General features: G+C 42.9%; 1 protein-coding gene across 9 annotated transcripts in view; it reads right to left on the reverse strand.

Moving 5' to 3' along the window:
* Positions 1 to 4,070: 4,070 nt before the first annotated feature.
* Positions 4,071 to 14,997, reverse strand: part of TFDP1 (transcription factor Dp-1) — a 123,208-nt gene continuing 112,281 nt past the window's right edge. For 8 of the 9 annotated variants that reach the window (XM_064268621.1, XM_064268629.1, XM_064268622.1 and 5 more), the window contains 5 exons: positions 12,336 to 12,487; positions 11,349 to 11,515; positions 9,739 to 9,817; positions 9,060 to 9,107; positions 4,071 to 5,525 (listed from right to left, as the gene is read on the reverse strand). In XM_064268621.1, the coding sequence (XP_064124691.1) occupies positions 5,378 to 5,525; positions 9,060 to 9,107; positions 9,739 to 9,817; positions 11,349 to 11,515; positions 12,336 to 12,487 (594 nt within the window). In that variant the 3' untranslated portion in view covers positions 4,071 to 5,377. The remainder of the gene's footprint in view (positions 5,526 to 9,059; positions 9,108 to 9,738; positions 9,818 to 11,348; positions 11,516 to 12,335; positions 12,488 to 14,997) is intronic. The other variant, XM_064268627.1, reaches the window with a different exon arrangement.

The following is a 14,997-nucleotide window of genomic DNA, read 5'->3' on the forward strand; positions in this document are numbered from 1 at the left end:
CACCTTTTATCTTACAAGAGATAAAAGAAAAAGGAAGCAAGCAGAGAATGGGGGACCTCATACCAACAAGAAAGCAGTGCCAAGAGCAAAGCGTGTCCTTTAGACCCGAGGACCCTGTGCGGAGAAGCTCCTAGTCTGGGGGAAAATTGATGAGAAGGCCGACAGGGACAGAAAGCCTTCCCCTGGAGCTGATGCCCTGAATTTGGACTTTCAGCCTACTTTACTGTGAAAGAAATTTCTCTTTGTTAAAGCCATCCACTTGTGGTATTTCTGTTATAGCAGCACTAGATGACTAAGACAGTCACTGAAGACTCTCCTTTTGGCAAGCCCAGAAACAGAATAAAAGTTATTTTCAAATTCGTCTGAAAGTGGTATGCAAGATGAAAGGAAATTGTTACCAGAAACCAGGAGGAAAGAGGTTCAGGCTGACCCAGGGTAGTGGCTCCATGAGCAAGGAGCGACCGTCTGAATTTGCTGGCTCGGTGAAGTTGGAGAATAAGGACAGGAGAGAAACTAAACAAGGAAAGAAAGTTTTGACTCAGAAGAAGAAGAAAAGAGTTGCATTGTAAACAGGAATAAGAAACTCAGTTATAAAAACTGAGAGGACAACAGAACGCTCAAATGGATGCATCCTCCAACAGGATGAAATGTGGGACTGGAAGCAGTAGAGCGAATAGGGCTGGACATGTCACCTCAGAAATGATAGCCCAAGCCATGAGGATTAATGGGAGCTCCAGGGGGAACTCAGAGATGGGGGCTGGGTGGGTGGGGGGTAGGACAATAATAGCTAACCTGGTACTAAGCACCTTGCATAGATTGTCCCCTTTAGTCCTCACTACCCTAGGACGTAGGTACTATTATACCCATTTCACAGATAAGGAAACTGAGACTCAGAAAGGCTAAAACTCAGGCTCTTTAACAGACTGTCCTTTCTTGGAAAAGAAAGATTAAATGAAATTATGTTAACAGTGGATGGTAGCTGATCTCTTTAAAAAAAAAAAAAAATCTTAGTTACAACAAAGTTTGTAAGGCTGTTGGTTCCACCTTTGCCCATCCCTTCCCTCCCCACATGCCTGAGGGCACTGCAACACAAAATCATTAAACTTGCCCTGAAAGAAATTCTGCAACTACAAATTCTTGAAAATCTGGGGTAATTTGAGAATACATCTTAGAAAGGGATCAATCCAAACCTCTTTGGGAGGTGGTACAAGAGCATGATTTTTCAAGTCTGAGTCCTGGGTTCAAGTCTTGCTCTTCTTCCCAGCTAAGTGATTTATCTCTGAGCCTCTGCTTCTTCACTTGTACCTAATTTTTAGAGTGCTATAAGATTAAATTATGCATATATATATATAAATTACTAAGCACAGTGCCAGGCACAAAGCAGGTACTCAAATAAATGTCATCTATTAATTGTTGGAAACCTTGGTGGCGTAGAGGATAAGAGCTACAGCTGCTATGCTAACCAAAAAGTTGGCAGTTCACATTCACCAGGCCCTCCTTGGAAACTCTATGGAGGAATTCTACTCTGTCCTATAGGGTCGCTATGAGTCAGAATCGACTCGACCGCAACGGGTTTGTTTTATTATTGTTATTGTAGTATTAACGCAACACAAAATCAACACTCTGATCCAAATATATCCAAAAGCTTTCATGTTTTTAGAAGTATTCACTTATCTTTAATACTTTAACCCTTATAAAGCTAAGCCTTTCAAAACATACATCTCACCCTTAGGTTACAGACTACTCAGACCGGTTTTTCAAAAGATCGCCATTAGATGAGCACTAATAAGGACAGGGACCAGGGAATAGGTGTGGATGCCGGCCCAGAAGGGCAGTCTTGCTGAGGAGAGCGGTCGGGCCCGCTCTTAGCCCCCAGTCTCCTGGGATGCCCAGGCTTCACCCGCCACACTGTGAAGGCTTTTCAAGTGCATGTGAGGAGGTGGTGGTGGGGTACAGAGGCACACCGATGTTCCAAAGTCCTCCCCCACCACACAACATTTCAAAACCAAATAAATGAAATTGTCACATTTTCTTTTTTCCCATTTTCCCCTTTCTCCTGCGTGTTTTGTGTGTGGAAAGTTGTTTCTTAAACAGTTCCTGAACTGCTGTTACTTCTGATACGACCTCAGTATAAACCAGATTTCTGAATAGTTGGTGCCGCCATATAATTTCATTAAGCATACACACAGATGTGTGAAGCATGAAAACCCAGGAAGATATCAGTGATCAGAAGCTAGCCGCCAACAGCACCTGCAGTTATCAACTGGGAAAAGCAGGTGGGATAAGATGGACAACTCTCAAGTATTCTGCCAGTTATTAACTGGTACCAATATTAATAAACTTGAAATCTGCTTTCCTGTCTACTTCTCATTCCCAGGAGATTCCCTCCTCCTACTTCCCAGAGGAAATAAAAATGAACTCTTTCCTTTTCTTTACCCCTCCTATCTCTTGGAAGATCTGGCCCTGCAGTTGGGGATCCTCCCTCCCCGTGTCCCAGATTCTTTCCATCTCTGCCCTCCCACTGTCTCCTTCCCCAGAGCTGGAAAACACCTCGTAAACACACAAAGTCCCCCCAGGCCTGAGTCCCTGCTTCCTCTGGACTTTCAAAGCTAAGCTTTCTCAAAGTAGTCTGTGCATTATCTCACTTTCCAGTGATTTCTCAACCCACCAAAACTGGCTTCGCCCACCACTCACCACAGAAACCGTTACGGTGGCCGACAAGGTCCTAACCTGAGGATCTCAGGAGGGGTCTACGGCCCTGTCTAAGCTCTCTGGGGGACCTGACACTCACACCCTTCCCACACAGCCTCTTCTTCCCAGGCCTTCCCTGACCCCATGGGCTTTGCTCCCCACCTCTGTCTTTGTGTTCCCGTCTCCTCCACCAGCATCCCGCCCTTCTCTCCCCACAGCAAACACATTGTCTCCCAACAACCTAACCACCACTTCTCACCCCTGAATAGGTATCTCTGCCAGGCCTCTCCTCCGGGTTCCAGACATGCAGGCCACCTCCACCAAGACCTCCCACCAGACCCACAAACTTAGCGTTGCACACCCAACACTTAACACGCTGCGACAAAGTGCTCCACCAAAGCCAAAATAACAATGTTTATCCCATAACCAGAGGCTAGCATGTTGCTATGGTGCCAAACAGGTTTCAGTGGCACTTCCAGACTAAGACAGGCCAGGAAGGAAGGCCTGGCAGTCTACTTCTGAAAAATCAGCCAATGAAACCTTACGGATTCTAATGGTCTGATTCCGTTGTGCAGGGGGTTGCTGTGAGTCGGGGCCCGATTCCATGGCAGCTAGCAACAGCAACCTGTAACCCAGCTGCTAACTGAAAGGTCAGCAGTTCAGACCTACCAGCAGCTCCATGGGGAGAAAGACCTGGCGATCTGCCCCTGTAAAAATTACAGCCTAGAAAACCCAATGGGGCAGCTCTACAGGGCTGCTATGAGTTGGAGTCGACTCACGGCACACACCAACCACCACCACCCTCCAGGTATTTAAAGTAACTCAAGATTAGGGGAAAAAAAAATTAAGGACTAGTTTCCACTTCCTTCTTCTAAACAACCGACTCTTTTTTGAAGCCTGTGCAGTCTTTCCTTTAAACATTCAGTGATTTATTTACCCAACTCAAATAAAATGCTGAATTCTCCCTTCACACTTTCCAATCCTGTTCTTTTTCTGAAAGTCAAAATACAAACTGTCTCAACTTTTAGAGTTCAGGAAAAAGTCAAGGGACAAACTTCTCCTCCCTGAAAAGGAAGCGTCCCTTTGCCCTGTACATGCCACAATCTTCTTCTCCCCTCAGCTTTCCACAGGCTGGAGAGGGTACCCTGGTTCTCCCGTCTCTGCGCCAACGCTCAGGAGAACTCCAGAACAAGCAATCAGAGTCCCACTGGCCAGGAGGAGAGCACCTCTTCAAGGGGACTTGGGACAGTAGAAGAAATTATACGCCAACGAAATGAATAACCAGCACACAACTGGCCCTGACAACCTACTATTTCACTCAACTGTAAAGCAAGGCTAAAAATACAAGAATTTCTAGATAATAATCCTGAATTAGAGAAACACAGAGCTTGTTTAAAATGCCCATGCGCGTTTTATTAATAAAAACTAACAGTGCCAAGTTAAACAAGTCAAACAATTAAAGTCTCTTTATATTCCATAAAATATTACAGAAAAGTTTATTTGTGTTTCAATAGAAAGACTATCGCTTGAGAACAGGCAGCTAACAGCAACTGTGCAGTTAATGGTATCGTGAATAGATTTTAAAAGAGACTACTGCCTGTTCCGAAATTCCTTTTTCTTTTTATAAAAAAAGAACTATTAAAAATGATTGACAAATTTTGAGTTAAAAAACTGTTAAAACATTCTCTATATTTAATTTCAACTTTATAATAGATTACAGGAAGATGCTTTTGAAACAAATCCAACATTTGTTTCAGTACATGTCTTTAAATGATAGACTTATAAGTATGTAAACAACTATATAATAAAAAGTTTCCAAACTCTGCCTGTAAGAAATCAGGCAAATTTCACCATCAACAATAAACCATTCCAAGCCTTCAAGATAGTTTACACAGCTGCACCAGCATGGCAGTAAACTTTTACCAAACAAAACAAAAAACAACAACAACAAAAGACTTTGTAATTTGAATGCTGCAACACAGAGCCCAAAAAAAGGGGATCGGGGGAGAAATATACAAACTCAATGGAATCACAAGTCAATATAATTTAAGGGAAAATAAAGTCATAATAAAATTTATGGCGCTTAATATTATTTCTTTTTAAAAAGTAGAGCTTTGCTATTCTGCTTGGCTCTTCTTTGAACACTGCATGATTTAACAAAATAAAAACTCATGACGTAATCTTGCTATCCGTCAGTTAGTGGCACCATTCAAAACACACTGCAAATAAACGGCTATTCAGTGTACCATTTTCCACAAAAGGACAGCATTTTATTTTCATTGATGTGGACGAAGTACAATTTCTTCAGCAAACTCAGCAAGAATTGTCAAGGGGCCAAAAAAAGAGTAATAACCAAAAACAAAAAACAACTCTGAATTAAAAAAAAAAAAGAAAACAAAAACGCAAAATCCTAGGGAGTAAATAAAGATTCTCCGTCAGCACACTGGTATCGAAACACACATCCACACCACATTGAAAAAAATCCTACTAAAAACAATCCTTGCTTGCTTATTGGAGGTGCGTATCTAAATTCAATAGCTTACCAATATCTTCTTGGGGGAAGGCCAAAAAGAAACAGAAAAACCCACATTTAAAAAAAAAAAAAAAAACGTTTCTCTTCCCTAAACATTTTTTTTTCCTGAAGCTGAACCTGAAGGGGAGAAGGGAAATCTACGACCCATGAAGATCAGTCTTCATCGTCATTTTCATTAAAGTCATCGTCGTCGTCGTCGTCTTCCCCAACGTAAGACACAGGCGTCTCCACCCTGGAGCCACTGTACTGAGAGCCATTGGAGCTCGTGGCCAACATCCCGTCCGCTCCATTGGTCAAGTCACTGCAAGAAGAAGACGTGGTCAGTGAAGGGCCGCGGTCTACTTCTTCCTCCCTTACCTAAGGCCTCACTTCGAATGAGGTTTGTTTTTTGCCCTCCAATTACATAAATACAAATGGAAAATTTTTAAAGTACGTACAACACAGAATCTCAACACTTTATTATTACTTTTCATTCTTTTTTTTTTTCCCTTTTCTTGAATACCTAACAACTAAAATAATGATAATGGTCACAATCCCCCCCTCCCCCATTTATTATTACATCAGAAACAAAACCCGAAAGTGCACAAGCTTAAGAAAACATGAGATCCTTCTTCCTAGACTTGCAGTTATAAGCTGTTGAATCTTTGGGACCCACTGTCGTCGAGTCGATTCCAACTCATAGTGACCCTACAGGCAGAGTAGAACTACCCCATAGGGTTTCCATGGCTGTAATCTTTCAGAAGCAGACTGTCACATCTTTCTCCCTGCAGAGTAGCTGGTGAGTTCGAACCCCCAAGCTTTCGGTTAGCAGCCGAGCGCTTAACCACTGCACCACCAGGGCTCTCTGCAGAAAAGGATGACTGACTGGCTGCGGGAGCAGTAGGGAGACTGTGACATGCTCTACAGTACTACTTCCCAGACTGTAGGGTGTGGAAAAGCTGCCCGGGGCTCTTATTTATGTGTTTGTTTAAATGCTGGTTCCCAGGCCCTGCCCTCCAAGTTCTTTTGGTGTATCTGGTGCAGAACCCAGACCCTGCAGCTTTAACAGGCCCTCGGGTGATTCTTAGATCCAAGTATTCTGTAGTCTGCACTTTGAGAAACAGCTCAAAGGACCCAAGAGCTTTGTATTTGTGAAAGTGTTTGCTGAAAATCAGTGTAGCTGGCCTTTGACAGGGAGAAAGGGGCAGGAGGTGCCCCCACAGAAGTGCTGGTGGGGGCATGCAGAAAGGCAGATGCAGAATGAACCCTGTCCACCAACCAGGCCCTCCCAGTCAACTGGTCCTTGGGTAGGGTTTCTAGAACCTACCTAAGCTTTTAATATGCTTCTGTTGAGTCTCAGCCTAAAACAGTACTTCTCAACCCCAGGGGATATCTGGCAGTATCTGGAGACATTTTTGGTTGTCACAACTGGGGACGGTGGATGCTACTGGCATTGGAAGAAAAGGATACTGCTAAACATCCCATAAGGCATTGGATGGCTCCCAATAACAAAGATATATCCAGCCCCAATGTCAACAGTGTCAACATTGAGAAATCCTGGTAAAAGACCGTTGATTTATCCATCACAACAGCGGGGACTACCAAGGTGACTTGGGTACCTGTGAAGTTTCATTATTATCTCATAGAATCAACAAGTGATCACTGATAGTAATAATGGAAGGGGGAATGGGACAGACACCATTTCCACTATGAATTATAATTTGCTTAGGTTATCATCAAAAGCAATTCGGATTTTCTTAGCATTTGAGTCGAAGAGCAAGAAAAGGCATTCCAAGAAATGCCACGCACTGAGGGCATGTCAACTTGGAATTTAAACTTAGACACAGATCATTGAAACAGATTATTGACAGCTGAAGAAAACACATACTGAAATTAAACAAAAATGCTAAGATATTTACCCCCAAGAGAAGTCTCGAATACAGTCTGCCTCATCCTCTGCAGTTCCAACTTGTGTGCCTTTAACTATTTTTCACAAAATGAGCAAGACTGGTCTCTAAACACCTAAACTCTTTCCAATCTACCAGCACAGGAAAGGGTCAGCACTGTATTGGGAATGTGGCCACTAAACTATCTGAGAAAGAGTGAGTTTTAAAAGGCATGGAATGATTAAGTCAACAGAGTTGCTTTGACTAGGCAATACATCCCAGGAACCCTAAAGGGCTGACTGCACCACAAAGCTTCGCACAGGCCGGAGATTGACAATGTATTCTAACGTCAAAAATTTTTCTATGAACATAAAGCCATATGCCTATGTTTTAATACATTTTACTTGGTATTTATTCATACTGTGCAATAAAAACTATGAAATGTTACGCATTTTGACAGAGTAATTCAACATCTGGGAAATCTAGCCCAGCAAAACAAATCAAAAACGGTAAAAAAAATTTAGCCAAAAGCTACTTGTGGCGACTTTTCCTGTAACTGGAAACCACCTAAACGTCCAATGCAAACGGGAACACTTAAGTAAATTGTCGTGCCTTCATGAGATATAATCTCATGTTATTAAAACTGGTTTTTCTCTGAAGTGGTAATGGCTATCCTGTGTTCCTCATTATAAAACTGACATGTGGTCACTCTGAAAAATTGAATACGAAGAATTATATGAATATGGAAGTTTAAAAAAAAAAAAACCTAAATTCTCTCTCTTGGGATAAGCAGTGTTAAACATTTCATAGGCTAACTTCTCTACATACATATATAGTTATCTATAATTAAAAACAAAGACAGCTGATGGTCATCAAAAGCTTACTATATGCAAGCCACTGTACCAGCCATGTTATTCACATACCATCTCATCGATTCTTATAACAAATCTGTGAAGCATGAGTCCCATTTTTTAGGGGTGAGAACTGTAGCTTGAAGAGCCTGGCTTCCCAACCAGAGCTGACTCCAAAACCCACATGCTCACCACTCTGCTATACTACCTGTATTTACTTTTATATGAATCACATTTCACCTGTTTGATTCACATGGTAATATCCTGCAGCCTCTGTCTATGCCAAATATAAATCCAAAGCATGGTTTTCAATGGCTGCAGAGTATGCCGTTTTAGGTATGTACATATTATAATTTATTAAATCAATCCCTATTCTGTTGGACTTATAGATTGCTCCTAATATATCTTAAGAAATTAAGTTTAATATTTTAATATTTAAGATGAACATAAAGTAACATTATACAATGTAATATAAAAGTTAATAAAGTATTGTTCTGTTAATATTTAGGAAATTAAAATTACTTTATATTTATCTTCAAAACACTAAGACAAATACCTAGCTATGACATCATTCTGCTCTTATATGAAATGTCTTCTTAGGGGGAACTGCCAAAAGTGGAATTGCTAGACCAAGCATTAAATATACTTTCATTTAAATAATAAAACCCCTTTAATTACAGAAAAATATATATGATAAAAATTTAAAATTTTTTAAAAAGTAGGCAAAAAGGCAATACACATTGTGATCTCAACTAACGTTTTAAAAAAAAAAACTGGAAAGAAATATTCCATTATGTCATTTACAGCTATCCCTAAATAGTGGGATTTGGAGTAATGTTTGCCCCTACTTTAAGAGCCCTGGTGGTGCAGTGGTTAATTGCTTGGCTGCTAACCAGAAGGCTGGTGGTTTGAACCCACCAGCTGCCCCATGGGAGAAAGACGCGGCAGTCTGCTTCTGTAAAGATGTACAGCCTCGGCAACCCTATGGGACGGTTTCACTCTGTCTTACACGGTTGTTATGAGTCAGAATCGACACAATGGCAATGGGGATTTTTTGTATGTTTTTGTTTTGCCTGTATTTTACTGTGTGCTTGTTGTTGTCACGTTGATTCAACTCACGGCAAATCCACGTGTGTAGAGTAGAACTGCTCCACAGGGTTTTCGAGGCTGTGACGTTTAGAAGCAGATCGTCAGACCTGTCTTTCAAGGCACCTGTGGGGGCGTTCAAACTGCCTATCTTTCGGCAAGTGGTCGAGGTCTTAGCCATTTGTGCCACCCAGAGATGGCTTACTGTGTGCTAACTCTTTAAATACACAGATATTATAATTTATAGGGGGAAGAAACTAACCGACAAAGAAAAAAAGAAAGCTACTTTGCACACAGGAAGACAAGCTACCGGTGTAATGTCTCCAATTCTGCATTTTCTGAAGTAACCTCTGAATTTGGGGGAAGAGAGGAAAATTAAGAAACCACTTACTGAAAAGTGTTGAGAATTTACAGCATGAATCAATTTCTAAATAGCTAAGAAATTTAGGCTATTATATAATTTGGGGAATTCATCAAGGGAACTTTCAGACTGTAAAGTGAGACATTCGCACTGCCTCGGTAGACACGCTAACCGCAGAGGTTAAAAACAGAATCGCTGGCAACCAACAGCCTGCCCTAACTAGCCACCCGTGTCCACCACGCCAGCCCTGCACTCCGGCCCTCGGGGTACTACTCTGAGCTGCAGCCCCAACACGCGGTAGAGCTCAGGTTCCGTTACCCACTCTTACATAAAACCATAAATTGCTGCTACCTGGCAGAAAGCCTTGTGCCATTTGAAGTTGAACCCGATGATGTGACAAATACACCGCTGATTGATCCCTGAGCCATTTCTGAAAAGAGAGACAAAATAAAGCATACTCCACACAATGTAAAAATATCACAAGGCGCGCAGGCAATCTCAGGAGGCTGAAGTTACGGATACTGAAACAACATGGCAATGGGGAAACTTAGGAAGACTCTGAACACACGAGGAACGAGTCAGAGGATTCACTCAGGCGATGTTCTCTGAACGTGTACTGTGTACCAGGCTGTGCAAAGCCAAGGAAAGCAGACCTGGTCCCTGCCCTCATGGAGCTTACAGTCCCCATCTAGTGTGGTAGTCTCCAGTCCTTTTTTTTTTTTTTAATCACAATCTCCTACCAGTCTTTTTCTAAAAAGACACGGAAATCTTTAATATGTATGGCATTTATTTACGCTGTATGCCTGTGCTACTGTACGAATATTACCACATACATTATAAAACAAAACACAGAAATCAAAGGATGTGGTAAAAATAATACACGTACAAGTTATCTTTCCTCCTGCTTCCCAAGAATCATCCCACATACCCTCTTAAGTACCTGTACTCTACTTTGGAGACCATGGGTCTAGCAGACGGTGGGTTAATTCCCACCAAGGACAGGACAAAAGGCAGTGGGTTTAAATTGTACCATGAAGAAGTCAGATCACTGAGGGTTGCCAGATACTGAAAAATGGAGAAGAAACTAGTTTTCGTTGGATGGTATTAAAATTCAGGACAGGTTTTCATGTGTTCCAGGGAGGTTTAGAAAAGCTCCAATTACAAAGGGAAATTGTCTGACGTGTGCCAGTGCAATGATTCTCCAGGAATAATGCAAACCACAAACTTAGGGCAACAGGAGAAACGTGAGAAAAGAGACAGCACGTTTCTCATAAAGACATTCTCCTTTGAGCCTGCGGCCAGCACCTTGACAGCTCAGCTAAGGAAGCTCCCAGGATGAAAGCCCAGGACCAAAAGAAAAGCTCCTAGAAAGAAACGCCTCCCACTTTTACGTTAGCATGCGTACTCCAAAGCAGGAAATCACTTACAGGAGCAGAATATTTCATAACCTTTAAAGGCTTTTTTTTTTTTGGTTGCTTTGCTATGGTGACCAACTGACTACCTGGAGGAGGGGGAATCACCATGCCTGTTACACTTCTCAAAGAACTTCAATTTTGTCCCCAGTTGAAGAAAATCTGGAAGATAAAATCTGAACTTTTCTTAACACCTTCATCATAGAAACTACATGGGGAAATCCACAAAATACTGCTTTGAACTCTCAAACCACAATAAACCCCAGCAGGTAATGCCACCAAAGAGGACTGCTGCGTATTCCACTTTAAGACCACTGACATGTCTACAGAGCCCACTGCCATCTATTCTTCCGTCACCCCCACATCCCTTTTGTCAGTCTAGCCCTTCCCTCCTTTCTCTCCTTTTTGTCGTATTTGCTCTGGTACCTAAGTGTGTGGAGTCAAGCTCAGCAACGAGGAGCTATGCATTCTATAACTCTAGGAGGAAAACCCAGGAATAAGCATCCAGCCAAAAAATACACTGCAGCCATCGGGGTGGCTTTCACTGACCTGTCACATAAGGTTCCAGAGCTTTAGGTACCAAACTTCTTGCCATTTTAAGGTCTTCAGCTGAACAGCTTCCTGATTCTAGGCCACAAGCCATTCCCATTCGCTTTAATACTTCTATGTCATCATGGATTTCAAACGTGTTGTCAAAATTAAACAGATACTCAAATCTGAAAGGGAAAAGCTCACAGTTAGAACAGCACAATCGTCAAGACTTCTGAGGCTGAACAACAGCACACACTTAGTGTAGGGGGCCTGAAGCAGAGTCTGCTCACTCACCCTGAACATACCCAGCCCTTCTGGTTCCCTTTTACCTGGTGCCTCTTTACGAAATTTCTTCAACTACAGGAAATGAATAACCACAGAAATAAAAGACATGACAGATCCCAGCAGTATCATAAGTTGCTGTCTAGCAAACTATAGGCATGAAAACTAGGAAACTACCTGGCCCCGCCGGGTATATGGAATATTCTAATGAAGGCTCTGGGGCTGCCTGTCACCACTCCATCACAGATACTAAGTAACTATCTGGCATTCATGCATTATTAAGAAAATTGTCCAACTAATAATCCTAATAAGTTTTGTTTTCCTTAAAAAAGAGATGGGTAACCGTGGAAATAAGAAATAAACCTGAAAGTTAATTATATACTAAAAAAAACCAAAACTTGTTGCCATCGAGTCAATTCCAACTCATAGCGACCCTGTAAGAGCAGAACTGCCCCACTGGGTTTTCAAGGAGCGGTGGTGGATTCCAGCTGCTGACCTTTTGGTTAGCAGCCGAGCTCTTAACCACTGCGTCACCACGGCTCCAAATTGTACTAAAAGACTGCATTTAATAATTATAAGTTAGGTATTTATAATTAAATTAACCAGAGGTGCTATTGTCTTTCTGACAAGACTGACTACAGCACTTCTCCACTTTTGACGCGACACTCACAGCTGAAACGACAGGGCAGATGGAAAGCCTCTCTCTTTCCATGAACCACCTACTTGTCATTAGAAATACTGCAGTCGATCACGGTCTTCTTGCTGGTGTTCACGATGATAAACGGTAGGTGGATGACGGAGTTGGACGGAGGTGGCCGGTTGGCTTGCTGCTCTGCCTGGCGGTTTCTCTGCACCAGATTCTTGAAGGCAATTTGCTAAAACGAGATGAACCAATTTACATACTAATCATATCAGTCACCCCTGGTAGGAACAATGATATGATGCATTTATGTAGCAATATAATACCTTTTCTCCGAGGAGTTCTTTATAATCCTCCCCACAGCCCCACAAGATAGACAACAGGGAGTTATCCGAACTCTCCTTTAGAGATCCTAGTGAACATTTCGGAGGCTGCAGACACCTGGTTAATTCATGTGACCTCTTTAGTATTAGGAAGACTTAGTAGCCTGGGTAGACAAATCCATTCGGAAAAATCAAATACTCAGAGGAGAATTTAGAACGTGGGATAGGCAAGCACTCACACCGTTTAAATAAAAACATACTTCAAGAAAAGGAATTAAAAGAAAAGTTAAATTCCTTGCCTGGCTTGTCCTCCCTCGTTCCTCCTCTGTCCCCTGCCCCTCCATGAGGTTTCCCAGCTTACTGTACCTACAGACACATAGACTTGTAAACTTGCACTTATCTTGGAGGTCATTTATTTCAGACTTTTGAGAAGAGGGCAGGGAGAGTCCTACGGGCCTAAATCTAGAAAGGTAAGGCTTCAGTGCCCTAAAATGGATGTTTTTACAATGAACATAACTTTCTTGCTGTTAATTTCAGGCCAGAAAATTTGCCTTCACTCACTCCCTCGCCCGCTCCTCCTGCACCTACTGTCTGTGGGCCAGGCCCCAAGAAGCTGCTGCTGATAGTCACAGGATCTGCCCCACAGGAGCTTATGGCTTGTAGGACAGAGGCATCAATTGTTCAGATTTTTTTAAAAAAATAGCTACAATATGCTACGGAAACAAAGAAAAAGAGAAGAATTCATTTTAATGGGGAGCAACCAAGTAGAAGAAAACTGAGAGTCCCAAACCAAACCAAACCCACTGCCATCAAGTCGATTCTGACTCATCGCGACCCTACAGGACAGAGTAGAGCTGCCCCATAGAGTTTCCAAGGAGCGCCTGGTGGATGTGTACTGCTGACCTTTTGGTTAGCAGCCATAGTACTTAACTACTATGCCACCAGGTTCTCCCCCTGGGAGTCCAGGAGGTGACAACTGCCCAACCCATTCCTACCCTCCCCCCTGCTGGTCTGGAGGGCCAGGAAATCTATGCCTGTCTGCTCTTCTGCCCATCCTCTCCCCCTGTTATCAACTCCACACAATCTCCCTCCAGCCCACCAGAGCTTCCCCTTGGAAGCATCCCAGCAGGCTACGCTGACACAAAGCTGTGAGTGACTGCGCACCCAACCTTTCCCAGGATATTTGAAGCCTGGGTGATCCTTCTAAATGAATCTTTAATTTGCAAATTAGAGTAATCAATGTTTTGAATAAGCCACCTCCTTATGCAAATAAGCAGACTCCTCCCTTAACTATAAGCCCCTTTGCCTGGGAGTAAAATCAAGTCAACAGTGGTTTACAGCCTGAGTGCCCTGGTCCCCACCTAAAGCAGCCATCTGCTGCAGGAGACAGCGAGAGCTGAGAGCCGGCCCAAATGTCCCACCTGTCTACACACATTCTTTTTGGCCTTTCTTCAGGTGTGCATCCAACGGCCTTCCATGCCCCCCTTCCTTGAAATCTTTTATCCCTTAGCTTTTCCGCCTGAGTATAGACCCTGGTCTTAGCTCCCTTCTCTCTGTGTGCTTCCTCCTGATTCCACTCACTCCCACGGTGGCTAATATCTCTTTTGTGTAGGTGACTCACTCAAGCAGGTACCTCAGCCTGCTGCCAGACCGCTCCCAGCAACTTCTGCCCCTTCGCTGCTCCCGTCACCAAGCCTAAAGTGCCTGCTCCTACTGACCCTCTAGTCTGCTAACTGGGCCCACCCTTCCCCCAGAAACCCAGGATCAGACCTCAGTTGCTTTTGATGCTGCCTCTCTCTAATCTCTAATTGCTATGCTCTGTTTCCACAAGGCCTCCATCACCACACCGTAGATCTCCTCTATAGGCCTAGCACACATTCACTCTCTAACGGAGCATCCTGCTTGTTTCTCAACCAGTGTTAATCAAGTCTTATTTGGTTTACTGTCCGTCTCACTCACTTGAATGTAGGCTCCGAAAGGACAAGACCCATTTCTATTATGCTCATGACTTCATCCCAAACACTTAGTCCAGTGCCTGGTACTCAGTACATACTTAATACATATCAGAGTAAATTTTTAAGAATGCTACGTTTTTCATGAAGTCATTCCTTCTACCAATTAGACACTTTGTGGTCAGTAACATTAAGACACACACACATACTCACACTCACACACAAAATTCTCTCTCTCGCTTGCTCTCTCTGGGAACAAGGCCCATGTCTTGTGAGCCTCTGTCCCTGACAACACTTACACAGGGGCCTTGTGTCCCTGACAACACGTGCACAGGGGCCTTGTGTCCCTCACAACACCTGCGTATAAGGTGCTCCACGAATACTTACGAAATTCACACTCAAAATCTCAAAGTAGAGGTTTTATTTACCGTGTAGGAGTATAAGCTCCAACTATAAGATATTACTGCTGG

The sequence above is a fragment of the Loxodonta africana genome, chromosome 15, assembly GCF_030014295.1.
Source record: "Loxodonta africana isolate mLoxAfr1 chromosome 15, mLoxAfr1.hap2, whole genome shotgun sequence".
Taxonomy (NCBI): domain Eukaryota; kingdom Metazoa; phylum Chordata; class Mammalia; order Proboscidea; family Elephantidae; genus Loxodonta; species Loxodonta africana.